This window comes from Sphaerodactylus townsendi, linkage group LG05 (assembly GCF_021028975.2).
Source record: "Sphaerodactylus townsendi isolate TG3544 linkage group LG05, MPM_Stown_v2.3, whole genome shotgun sequence".
NCBI lineage: Eukaryota > Metazoa > Chordata > Lepidosauria > Squamata > Sphaerodactylidae > Sphaerodactylus > Sphaerodactylus townsendi.
The window spans coordinates 54,575,934-54,588,611 of NC_059429.1; the positions used below are offsets into that span (position 1 = coordinate 54,575,934).

The 12,678-nt window shown below is 41.4% G+C and overlaps 1 protein-coding gene across 1 annotated transcript in view; it reads right to left on the minus strand.

Moving 5' to 3' along the window:
- TNNI3K (TNNI3 interacting kinase) overlaps positions 1 to 12,678 on the minus strand; it is a 236,284-nt gene that overhangs the window by 1,282 nt on the left and 222,324 nt on the right. Inside the window, exon 24 of the mRNA XM_048497322.1 lies at positions 3,685 to 3,767. Within this exon, the coding sequence (XP_048353279.1) occupies positions 3,685 to 3,767 (83 nt within the window). The remainder of the gene's footprint in view (positions 1 to 3,684; positions 3,768 to 12,678) is intronic.

A 12,678-nucleotide genomic window follows, 5' to 3' on the forward strand; every position in this document is an offset into this window, starting at 1 on the left:
CTGGCACCATGACCAGATTACATTCCTTGAGCCACACTGCAATGATACAAGCCTGGCCAATCACACATTGCCTGGTGTTGTTGAGCATAGGGCCTGGTTGGGCAGACCTATGGGAATGAGTCCTGCATCTGGTCCAGTCACTCCTGTTAAAAAGGGTCATGTTGCACCCCTGGGCTCAGCCAGCCCTGAGATGTTCAACAGGAGCCTCCACAGCAGCATCAGACTTGAGGAAAATGGTGGTTGGAAGCAGAGTGGGATGGAATGTTAGGAGAAGTGGTGTTGAGAGGCAGCACAGAACAGAGAACCTTCTAAGAATTGAGCCAAGAAGTGCTGATGTCAGAGGCCACTTCCTCCAGGCCTTCCTGCTTCTTTGCCTCCCATCTTCATCTGTGGCCAGGCAGGGCAGCCACATCAGGAAGTTTAGGGGCCAGAGGCAGCCAGGCTTTGAGCAGTGCTGTTGACCATTCACCCCCACCTCCTGTTGCCCTGTTCTTCTCAGGTTGCCAGCCCCAAGTCTCCAATCTTTTGTCCAAACTCAGCTGAAATTACTCCCTCCAACAACCAAATTGCTTCCCCATCCTACCTCCTTTTCAAACAGACTGAGGAGGTTTGGGGGGATTTAGTACTGATTCGCTGGAAAACAGGTGCAATCCCGATTTGATAGACTGAGGCCCTCACCGCTTTATGGGACAATAAGAGTCTGCATCAGTAGGCAGACAATCTCCTCCCTTTATTCTTTTCTGTCCCTGGTTATTCTGCACACAGAGCTGAACTTCACTCATCCCTACCCATTTCAGAGTACTTAGCCATGGCAGGACCACTTCAGCATTGGATTGCCTCTAGGGTCCATCCAGCTGGGCAAGCCTCTGGAACTGCAGGAGATTACCTTCAAAAACATCAACAATATTTGAGAGAAAAGAGGATGTGGAGGGCTGGTACTGATGAACTGGTCAACTTGGGAAGAAACTCCTGCAATAATATTTGCCCATTCAAGATGCCTCCCAAGAAGAGAATCAGACTGGTACAGGTTCAAGGAGACTCACCTCTCCACACAAGAAGCAACAGCAGGCATGCCAGGAGATTGTAGGCCTCACTAGCACCTGGAACATTAAGTGCTGAGGCAACCAGTTGGGACTGGCTCAGAGACTGACACTATCCTGCAAGGCCTTTTTTGGGGCCCTAGAGTGACTTATTAGATTGAAACATCTGGGATCCCTCCAGCAGCCCCCAAGCCCAGCAGCTGAACCAGTCACTACCCATGAAGGTGTTCAGTCCAGAAAGAGTTAGGGCAGAGGTGGAGCACTGGCCCAAAAGTGAAGGCAGGAATGGTCTTTATGCACAAAGTCCAGCAGCTCTAGCAGCCATGGGAGGCACTCCTTCAATAGGCAGGACCCTGCCAGAAAGAAGGGTTACAGAAAGTGCACAAAGGCAAAGAGTGCATCCTGCAGCAATATGAATTCAGACAGTACAAAGCCTCATGTGAGTCCTCCTTTGACAAGAAGCCAGAGTGCACTTTTTGGGGTTCTCTGGCTTGTGGCTACCCACATGTCTGACTTGCCAGCCAGCCAGCCAGTCACTCATAATTGGTTAGTCCAGGCACTGGGACTACCTGGGCAGGTTTCAGGGACTCCTCCTCTATCCCCCACTTTCAAGGATGATGATGACCCCACAAACATCCACCTTGTTCATAAGGTCAAGAAATGTTTCCTTGATTACCATCAAGTTGATTTTCTATTCTCTCCTGAAACCAGACCATCCATACCTCAAAGAGGGATAAAAAAGAGGAATAAAAGGGAGGAAGGTGACCTAATTGATTGACTGGGTACATGTTCTTTATAGGGGTGGTTTAGTCTGTCCAACCTGAGCAAGGCTGACACCTCATCAATTATTTCAGGAATGTGTTGTATGCCCAGACCCTGGCTAGAAACTCTGAGGAATTCTGTAAGCAGGTATCTCAAGGTGAGATGGCCAGGTGGAATCTAATTAATGACAAGCTATGCTTGACAGTGATGTGCACTTGAATAAAATTCACTAATTTTTGAATTTGAATTTCAGGAAGCACATAAATAATGGTATCTGAGGTTATTGGGGTCTCCCATACCAATCTAATATTTGGATTTGAGTTTTCTCAGAATTCCAAAATTCCAGAATTCCAAAATTTGAGTCTATTATTCCATATGGAGAAAGGGGGAGGGGCGTGGAGTGACTGTTTTTAAGCAAATGACACCAAAATTGCAGGGAACATAATGTTTCCTGTCTACTAATGACACCCTCTCCATTTTCAAGTAGATTAGATCATTTCAAGTTGATTAGATCAATAAGGTGCCCTAAGGCATCCAACTTGTTTTCATTGTTTCCAATGGCAGAAGATTTCCATGCTTTCTCCAGGGCAAAGAAGACAACAGACAATCATACAAGAACAAGCAACCACTAGCTAAAAGTCTCCTGATGAAAAAGTCAAACCAGAGAATCTCAGTCAAACTGCAGATCTAAGTGGCAAACTAGCCATAACCAATGTCAAATCAGAGAATTCCAGCTAAACTGATGCTTGCCAGCCCAACAAAACCAATGTCAAACCAGACAATACCAACAGAACAAAAGCCAGTGTTGCAAACCTAACAAAATGAATGTCAAACTAGTGAACACAAGGCAAACCAACTTAAGCAAGGGATATTTTTGCAAGACTAACACAACCAATGTCAAACCAATGAACTCCCGCCAAAACAGCCTCCCAAGCCAATATACAAAAACCTGGCCAGAAGACACTGACTTGAACACAGTATAAAATTGAAGAAAAGCAGTCCTGGCAGCCTTACAGTTCTGTTCCAAGTTGTTCCTGGATATTCATGATCCCAAATACCACCTGGATACTTGAATATATTTTAAAAAAACACCAATTAGGTTTTTTCCCCAAATTGATATCCCAATTGGAAATATCCAAACATACATCCCTAATGTCTGTTTCTGGTGAGCTCCCACATTAAAGGTAAATTGTACCCCAGAAGAATGGGTAGATGGTCTGCCAGGCAAGACCTGGCCCACATGAAGTTCAATAGAAGTTTAATCAGGTAAATGACAATAGGCCCAGTGGAAGTTTCAACAGAACTGCAGGTATTACTTTAAGCTGTACCCCAAAATCTCCTGCTCTCATGATCACCGTGATCACTTCGTTTGGGGTGATTAAGGAATAGAGCATGCAACACAAGGCTTTGAACACTGAAGCATTAATTGAACACAGAACAAAAAAAGGGGGGAGAAAATCGCATAATGATGGCCAAGAATCATTTCAAGGGGGTGAGTGTGAACAAAAGAGAGGATGGAAAACATTTTACAAACGTTTTAGGAGATTTGTGCAGAAAGGGCCATAGTCTCATTACATTTTTAGAGGGACATTTAAAATAGCCTATCTGTAAACCTAATTAATGCAATGTGTCAAACTGCTTTCAGATTTACCTGGGAATTGTTGAAACATTCTTGAAGAAGCTTGGTGTGGTTGGATTCCTGAATTTTGAGTGCCGTTACTTTTTCTTACTTCTATAGTTAGCAGTAGCAGCAAAATCCCCAGACTTTATTATAAAGTTGTTTTTACAATTTTCAGTATGCTCTTATTAGCATTTGTTTCATTGTAAATAAAAGGGATCAGCCCATTAATAGAACTGATCTTTGGTTAACCTGAGTACTTACCATTTCGGTCAATAGGTGGATACTGAAAATTCCTCCTCATTTCTTCTAATGAGAGGCCTTGAGAAGGATGTTGCCCAGCAGCACTATAAAATTGATGGGATTACATAGAATTTGAGGGGGGGAAACACCATTCTATTATTTTTACACACACAATATATTTTAAAAGAAATACAGTGATCTGTATACAGTATAATTTTACAGTGAATCATTGCACTGGAAGCAAAGGAACACAGTGCACCCTCCCCCCACAAAGAACATTTCCAAAATAATGTCATGTAAATCTTTACCTTTCCCCCACCATTCTTGCTATAGTTTTTTTTTATTTTGGTAGCAATTTTAAATAGCAAACTCAGAATATTGGAAACATTTTAAGTACACTTGTGCTATGAGGTTCATGCACACTAATTTTGTTGAGAAAGCGAATGTCACCCTTATGAAGTGAATCCCAGTGTTGCTTGCTGTAAATATATTCCTTTCTTCTCAGAAACGATCAGGTTAAGTATGCCTCTATCAGATCTTCTCAGATGACCGGTAGACGCTGCGTATGCCCAGTGAACAGAAACTGCCCTAACTACTTGTTAATATTTAGGAGTTTCACAAAAGTATGTTTCTTCTACTTCATGGTAAAGCATACAACTATTTGAAGTGCTTTCAAAGAACCAAATGGGAAGTAATTTTCATGAAGTTGTGGCTGAAAAGACGAATCCAAGATTATTTCCAGAAATTTGATCCAGGAAATTTCTAACTGATGGCAGGTAAGAATTTTGTACTTTAATTGGCTCCCCACCCCCGCCCCATAGGTGAACTGAAGCTGTCTTCTTAACCATGCCCTCCAAGAAGTAAATTCCCTTAATACAAATGGAGATAATGCCACATAAATATATTTACTGCTGGAGAGCCTTATGGTATTGCACTGATGATATTTTTCTTTCCCTTTGTATCCTGGCAGATTCTAATGTCACCAATTTTTCTTGTTTAAAACATCTCTGGATTGTTTGGAAATGATTTTATTGCACAAATAAAGCAACATTTCCCCTTTAATTTTTTAAAAAATACCGACCCATAAACAATCCAGCTTTGAAAAGTAACCCTGTCTCACTTGTGTAATGACTACTTGTCCATCTAGTTATATATCGTTTCTTGTAGGATATTGTCATAAAGTGTTAAGTGAAACTAACACTGAAAGCAGAAAACTAAGATCAGGAATAGTAACTGTTTATGTACATACATAAGTGTTGCCAAGTTGCAACTGACCTATAGCAGCCCCAGCTAGGGGCTTTCATGCAAGTGAAGAGCAGAGGTGGTTTGTCGTTGCCTTCCTGTGCTGAGTCTTCCTTGGTAGTCTCCTATCCAACTACTGACCCTGCTTAGCTTCCAAGATCTGAGAAGATCAGGCTTTCCTCCTATTTATTCTGATACTTTATTAATGTTGAACTCAAAAGAACTATTTTTAGGCAAATTCAATCTGAGTGAGATTTTTGTCTTAGAAAAACAAAATACCCCTCCCCCCATTTATCCATTATAACATTGGTGACAATTAATTTCACAGTTCTTTGGATCTTTGTCCTATTCCTTGGCAAAGCTCTTTATAAATTCTGCACATAAAGGCCCATTAATTAGCTAATAATAGTTGCCAACAAATATTCAGCAGTTTTAAGCAAGTGGACTTCTGGAAACAAGCAATTATTTTAATTGCCACAATTGTACAGAATAGGCTTTAATGTAAATCCTATTTATAATCCGAAACAAAAATACCCATACAATGCAATATGGCATTCAAGATGTTCTTCATCCATGTTCTGCATGCCATGCATTTCCACACTGTGGCTAGAGGCAGAAGAAATTCATATTGATAGTTTTCAGGATCTCTGCTGAGTTGAAATAGTTTGTTCATTTATTTGCTTAATAAAATTCATTTATTCATCCAGGCTATTTAGAGAAGTCCTACTTCATCTTTGTCACTAATACAGAGTCACATTTATCTAAATGAAAACTAATGTATAGTAGCTGAAGTGTGCGCAGGCAACAGTATCTAATGAGGGTCAAGGTCAAATACAACATTCAGTCAATGCAGCACTGATACTAGTCAAAATGGCTTTATATGCGCACGCACACACGTGCACACACAGACACACACACACAGAGTGGGAGACCCATAAATATATATATGGGGAATCTCATTTTCCCCTCTCCACTATTTCATCTTACCCTTCCCTGGAAGGCCCCATAGCTTCTCTCATTTTCTTTCTGTCCTTCCCACTGACCCACCATTCACCTCTTTTTATCTGGTCAGCTGTCTTCAGCTTTCCCTCCTTCCCTGCTCCTGGCAGCCTCTTTCTAGGAAAATTCTAGCTCTGTTGCACAAAACTGGCAGAATCAGGGTATTTGTAAGGACTTGTGGGAAATTCCTGTGTCCCCTGTCCACACTATTTCCTCTCCCTCTGCTTGGCAGCCCACATATCCTCACCTTCCCCTGCTTCCTTCTCATCTTCTCAACCAACCTTTTATCTATTCCGTCCATCTTCCTTCAGTGATATTTATTACCTCATATATATCATGCCTTTCTCTACACTGTGGACCCAAAGCAGCTTTCATGATTCCCCTCTCCTCCATGTTATCCCCCAAACAACCCTGTGAGGTAGATTAGCTTGAGTGTGTGTGACTGGCCCAAAGTCACTCAGTGAGGTTTCACCTGAGTCTCCCAGACCCTAGTCTGAAACTCTAATCACTGCATTCCACTGGAATCAATGAGTGTCTGCTATTCAACAGTAGTAAATTGCAGGGCCTGGGTAAGTCAGGCAGATCACATAGTAGCAAGGCCTGGCTGCAGGGAATTCTCTCTCCTAGGCAAATACAGGCCATTCTGCACAACACAAATAAAACATTTTCAGGACATTTTAAAAAAGTGTTTGAGGGTGGAATTCTGCACAGCCCCCCCCCCCTCCCGCCCAGCAACAATTTGGAAGAAATTTTATTTTTGCCCAAAATAGATTTATTTCAAAAATGCTAAACTAGTAACTTTTCCCCCCAGAAGTTGCTTTGAAAATGTTTCCTGTTTGCTGTGCAGAGAACAGGAAACATTTTATTTTTCCTGCTTGACTTGTTACAGCTCTCACTTTTGGTTTCTGATCAGCTTGCCCCGGCCATTTTCTGCCACTTCAGGATTCTCCATGTGATCCGCCATTTGCAGAATGCTCCCATGGATGTTTTGTCTGCTTACAGCTCATCCACCCAACATTTCAGTGTGTAAAGTACATGACTAAAGTTAGTTTTGATTGCCAATTCCGTGCATGTGTCATTTCCCCCTTTTTGGTTTCCAATGAGATATCTTGGAAGCCATGAAAACACATGAGAACTGCAGATACTGAAAGTTGGTGGGGGTGGGGGTGGACAAAATAAGTGTTTTCCCCTGAAATACTTTTTTCCTGTGCTATGCAGACAAAAAAAGCCAAAACAGTTCTTTTTTAAATTTTGCAAGACTTTTATTTGAATTGTGAGGAATGGGCCACAATCCTGGAAAAACCTGTTACTCTCCCACCTGCCTTTTATTGACAGAAGCCAATGCTTCACCTGGTCATACTACTGCACGGCATTTGTTACATGCACTGCATCTATTTTTTTCGGTGGGTGGGTGGGTTAATCCTTTGAGGAATTTTTATTTATTTAAGATTTTTCTGCAAACCCGGGGGATTTTCTGAGGTTTGTAGACAGATTCATCATGTCTGTTCATTGCTGTAGTAAATATCTACCATATATACTCATGTATAAGTCGAATTTTTCAGCACATTTTTAATGCTGAAAAAGCTCCCCTCGACTTATATGCGGGTCATTAAATTTTTTTTGTGTTTTTACTTTGCCGGCCAGCAGGGGGCGCAGTTTTTATGCTAGAGGCACCAAAATTTCAGGGTACCCTCAGAAGACTCTCCTGATGATATCAACCCAAAGTTTAGGTAAAGGTTTTGGTTCAGGGGGTCCAAAGTCATGGACCCCCAAAGAAGGTGCCCCATTCCCCATTGTTTCCAATGGGAGCTAATAGTAGATGGGGCTACCCTTTTGAGGGTTCATAACTTTGGACCCTCTGACAGACCAAACTTCACCAAACCTGGCTGAGTCTCATCAGGAGAGATCTCTATATCGATACCAGCCAGGTTTGAGGTGAAGTTTGGGTCGAGGGGGATCCCAGGGAGTTATTGACCCCCAAAGGGGATGCCCCATCCCCATTGTTTTACAATGGAAGATAATAGTAAGATTTTTTTCATTTCTGATAATATTCCTCTTAAAATCTAGAAGTTAGGTTTACATTTTGGACATACTGAATGATGATGAGGAATCCAGTTTTGAAGGATTTTGCAACTCCTCTTGTTGTTTTAAAGCTTAAGGTTGCTTTCAAGGTTGAGCTATAAAGGTTTTTGTACTTTTAAGAAGGTTATTGATTTGATACCATATTGTTCTTGTTGACCCTCTTTTCCACTTACAGAGCCAGTTTACTATTTTTCTTTGAAATAAATATTCAAAAACATTTAACCTACTGATGCCTCAATTGATGCTGCATTTCCCACCCTCGAGCTTATCTTGGCGAGGTCCAATAAAGGTTTTCCCAGTTTTGCTGGTAAAATTCAGGTGCCCTCATGGGCTTTATATGTGAGATTCGATTTTATACATGAGTATATCATCTGGTACGATCAAAGATTGACAATTAGGCATATGGGCATATACAGTCATAATTATATTAGCCAGCCATCTTCTGTAGATGGGTCTGACATATGTCTAGGTTTCAAAGGAATGAACATCAAATCAGTAATTTCCTGAGAATTTTATAATTCTACTGCCAAACTCAATTATCTATGTGCATTTTAGTGTCTACAAATTGTGGGTGTCAGAAGTATACAAACTGAATACTGTTATTCTTTACCACTTACAGTTATTTTTAGCCTCAGCTTTACCAGTTTATAACTTTCCCCTTAAATAAAAATTCCCTTAAGTCATATCATGATCCTTTTAAACATTAATCATAATGTCCCTATGACAGTACCTTATGGATTATGGAAATCGTGAAAGAAATCTACCCTGAACCAGGGGAATTTTTGATGGCCAGAGATGGTTGGATCATCTGAGTAAAGTCTGAAATACTATCACTTTTGGAGTGATGCCAGTTACTAAGGATTTTTTTAAAAACCTGAAATATTTCTATTCCTATTCATTTCATTTATTAAATTTATAACCCATCCTCCCACAAGGGCTCAGGGCAGCATACAAGAGAACCATCAGCACAACAACAATACAGTATTTCAATAAAATCTGTAATATCATGTATCCAAAAGACTAATTTTCAACCAAATTTTAAGTGGGGTATAGCATACTTTGGTTGCACCCTGGCTACCATCTCTGCATGTTCATGGCAACCTCTCAACATGGTACAATCAAACACTCCATGGTCTACAGGGCAGGCTGTTCCTTTGCAGCAGGCATAGAAATTTAGAATGCTTAACAGGCAATGATCAATTCTTCACCCAGGAAAAGTATGAAAGGCAATTTTAACAGTAGTATCTACAAGTCCAAATAGGCACCCAGTCCTAGCTGTTGAATTTCCAGTAGACACAAATCAGACACACAACATTCAAGCAATGAATCAGGAACAATGGAGCAAGTTCAAGCTGGAAGTCACTGAATGTCTGGACATTAAAGGTGCAATCCTAGACAAGTATACTGAGAAATAAAGCCCACTGAGTTCAATGGGACTTAATCCCTAGTAAGCGTGTTTAGGATTGTAGCCTAAAAGTGATAGTTCAGTGAAACTGAAACAGCAGAACACAGACATTCCCTGCTCCAAATTATGCTTCTGATGTATTCCAGCAATTTTTTACAAGATCAAGATATCAACTGCAAAGAAATAAGTTTACAAAAGCATCCTCACACAGGATCTAAATTTATCTTCTATCTTTTCCCTTAGACTGGTACTGTAGGCAAGAATGGGCTTTCCTTGAACTCTGGATGTTGGTAATTGGGCTATCAGTTTTTAAACTGACCCCTTTTGCTGCCCCTTTAATATCAGTTTGATTTGTAGAAGTTATCGGATGATGTTATTTAGTTCTACACCATAAAAAGTTTCACCTACCAATTTCCACTCATTCCCATCTCCTTTCCTTCTGGTGCTTGAGTCCTGCATGTTCAACAACAGTAACACAGATCTTATAAATGACTGGACAAGCTAATGGAGGATAAGTCTCTCAATGGCTACAAGCCACAATAGCAAAGGCTCTATATCACTGCTAACAGCTAACTGTCTGATGGACTGTGGCCTCAAAATGCTTATTAGGAAAGCTCAGTATTATTTTGATCCTACAAATGCAAAACTAAGACCTAGTAAGGTAAAATAATGGCAACTTTATGTACGCACATAAGAAGGAACAACATTTTCTTCGGAAATGCCAGGTCACATTTTTATTGTCATCCTGACACCAAGGTTCAGTTATATTGGGGTATTATGACTTGATACTTTGGTCTGTGAATGAGTTTTGTGCATCTTACAATCAAAAGCATACCATGGCTTCCCATTGTTGAATCTGGGACTCCAGTTGTAATCCTAAAAACAGTTCTGGGAAAATAAGTTTCATTTAAATAAGCAGGAATTACAAATTAAAAAAAATGCTTTACCTTGAGGGAAAAATTGGCTCTTGCTGTCTTTCCAAATGCCTGCTCAAGACCCCTTTTGGGTTCACTTGCACAAAATATCTCTGGACTGCAAAGTAACACTGGTACAAGAATGAGAGGACTCAGATGGGGTCTTGCTGATATTTTCAATGCAGTACTTTATGATGCCATCCTAATCGGTCTCAGCTCATTGACTTAAATGGGCTAGAAAGGGTGTAACAGTTTAGGAATGACCTGTAAAAACTGCTTTATATTTTAGAGGAATGAGCCTGGCCTGCTTTTCAGCGTTAGGAGTCTATTCTAAGGGCTGCCTCACATTGGTCACATCAGACTGCCATGAAATGCTTCCAAAAAGTGTATGGAGTGGTCTTAAGAACATGACATGAAGATTTTTACTAATGATCACTCTGCCATCAAAAATATGCTGGGCTTACTTTAATTCATTAAATTAATAATAATTTTAAAAAATTATATCTCTAGCCCAGAAACAACACACTACAAACTGGTTTTTGAGAAGGGAGGCAGAATTTCAAGGAATTATTTTAAATCCATGCCGGAATTGTCACAGCAAATACACCAAGCCTGCTTTAACAAGCCAATCAATGAACAACATAAGCTTCAGCACTAGAAAGTTAATGAAGATGATTCCTGAGTAATGACCAGTTAGATCAGCCAGAACTGAAATTCATCACTGAGGAACCTCTTTGGTTCAGGCTGCTTTCTCCTTTCTCTTTTCTACAGAGAATGATCCACACTGAGTTCAAGCAGGTAGAGAAAATCCTGGACTAATTATTTCTAAAAGCAAGTTGCACTCACGTACAACAAAATTAACATGTTAGTGAGTCATAGAGTGAAACTATTCATTCTAGTTTGGTGCTTCTAGCCATCCTTTTGATTGTAGGTAGGCCTTGTGTAGAATATCTACTTCTGGGATTTTGGACTTTGGAGTTCTATCCGGACTTTGTATCGTCCATATGTCTGGGTTATGTCTGGGTCAGAGAACTAAAGCCTGAATAAGTATCCTAGGTCAGCTATTAAGCTTTATTATTTTGTTCCTTGTTTTGCACTGCTTTTGTATTGTTATACTTTTGCATGTTATCTTTTATTAAACCTTTGCTATGAAACTACTGCGTCATCTTGAGTTGGTCAGACTCTAGCCTATCTTATGACATTATTGTGAGGATAAAAGAAGAAGAGTTTGAATTTATATCCCACCTTTCTCTCCTGCAAAGAGACTCAAGGTGGCTTACAACCTCCTTTCCCTTCCTCTCCTCACAACAGACACCTTGTGAGGTAGGTGGGGTGGAGAAAGTTCTGAAGAACTGTGACTGACCCAAATTCACCTAGCAGGAATGTAGGAGTGCAGGAACACATTTGGTTCACCAGATAAGCCTCTGCCACTCAGGTGGAGGAATGGGGAATCAAACCCAGTTCTCCAGATTAGAACCCATCTACTCTTAACCATGACACCACAGATGCGTAGAGGGAGAAGCCCATGCAAATGGCCCTTATCTCTTTTGGAGAACAGGCAAAACAAAAGCCTAATACTAAGTTAGACTGCTTGTCCATCTAGATTAGGGGTGTCAAACTCGCGGCCCTCCAGATGAACTATAATTCCCATCAGTCCCTCCCAACATGAGCATTGGCTACACTGGCAAAGGCTGATGGGAATTGTAGTTCATGAACATCTGGAGGGCCGCGAGTTTGACACCTGTGATCTAGATCATACAGATATATGAAATTACCTTATATGGAGTCAGACCCAGAGATGGGATTTAGGAGGTTTGCAGAACTGGTAGCTAATTTTTTGTATAGTTTGGCGAACCAGCTGAATGAATCCCACTACCCCAAGGAAGGGGGCGAAGGGCCTTTCAGAGCCCCAGAGCAGCTGGGCACCTTGCCACCAGGCTGCTCCAAGGCGCTAAAAGTCCCATTGCCCCATCTCCCATGGGAGGGGGAGCGAGGGGGCTTTTAGAGCCCCGGATCAGCTGGGTGCGAGCAGGCCTCCCCCAAAGATCACGCTGCTGGCCCAAAGCAAGCAGGTCTCCCTAAAAGACCATACTGCCAGCCCAGAGGCCTGCAGCCTGATTGGTGGCTGGCTGGCCCCTGCAGGGGCCTCCAGCAGCTGCAGCCCAGGTGGAGACCGCCCAGGCCTTCCGGCTGCTGCCCTAGCTCAGGAAGGCCACCCCAGCATGCACTACTACCGTCACACCCCTTCTTATCATTATCTACTCTAACTGGAAGTCCAAGGATTGAACCTGGAACTTTCTACAGGTAACGCATGTATTCTGTTGTTCAGCCACAATCCCTTCTTTTCCCTCAATGAAGATGCTGCCCTTCTGA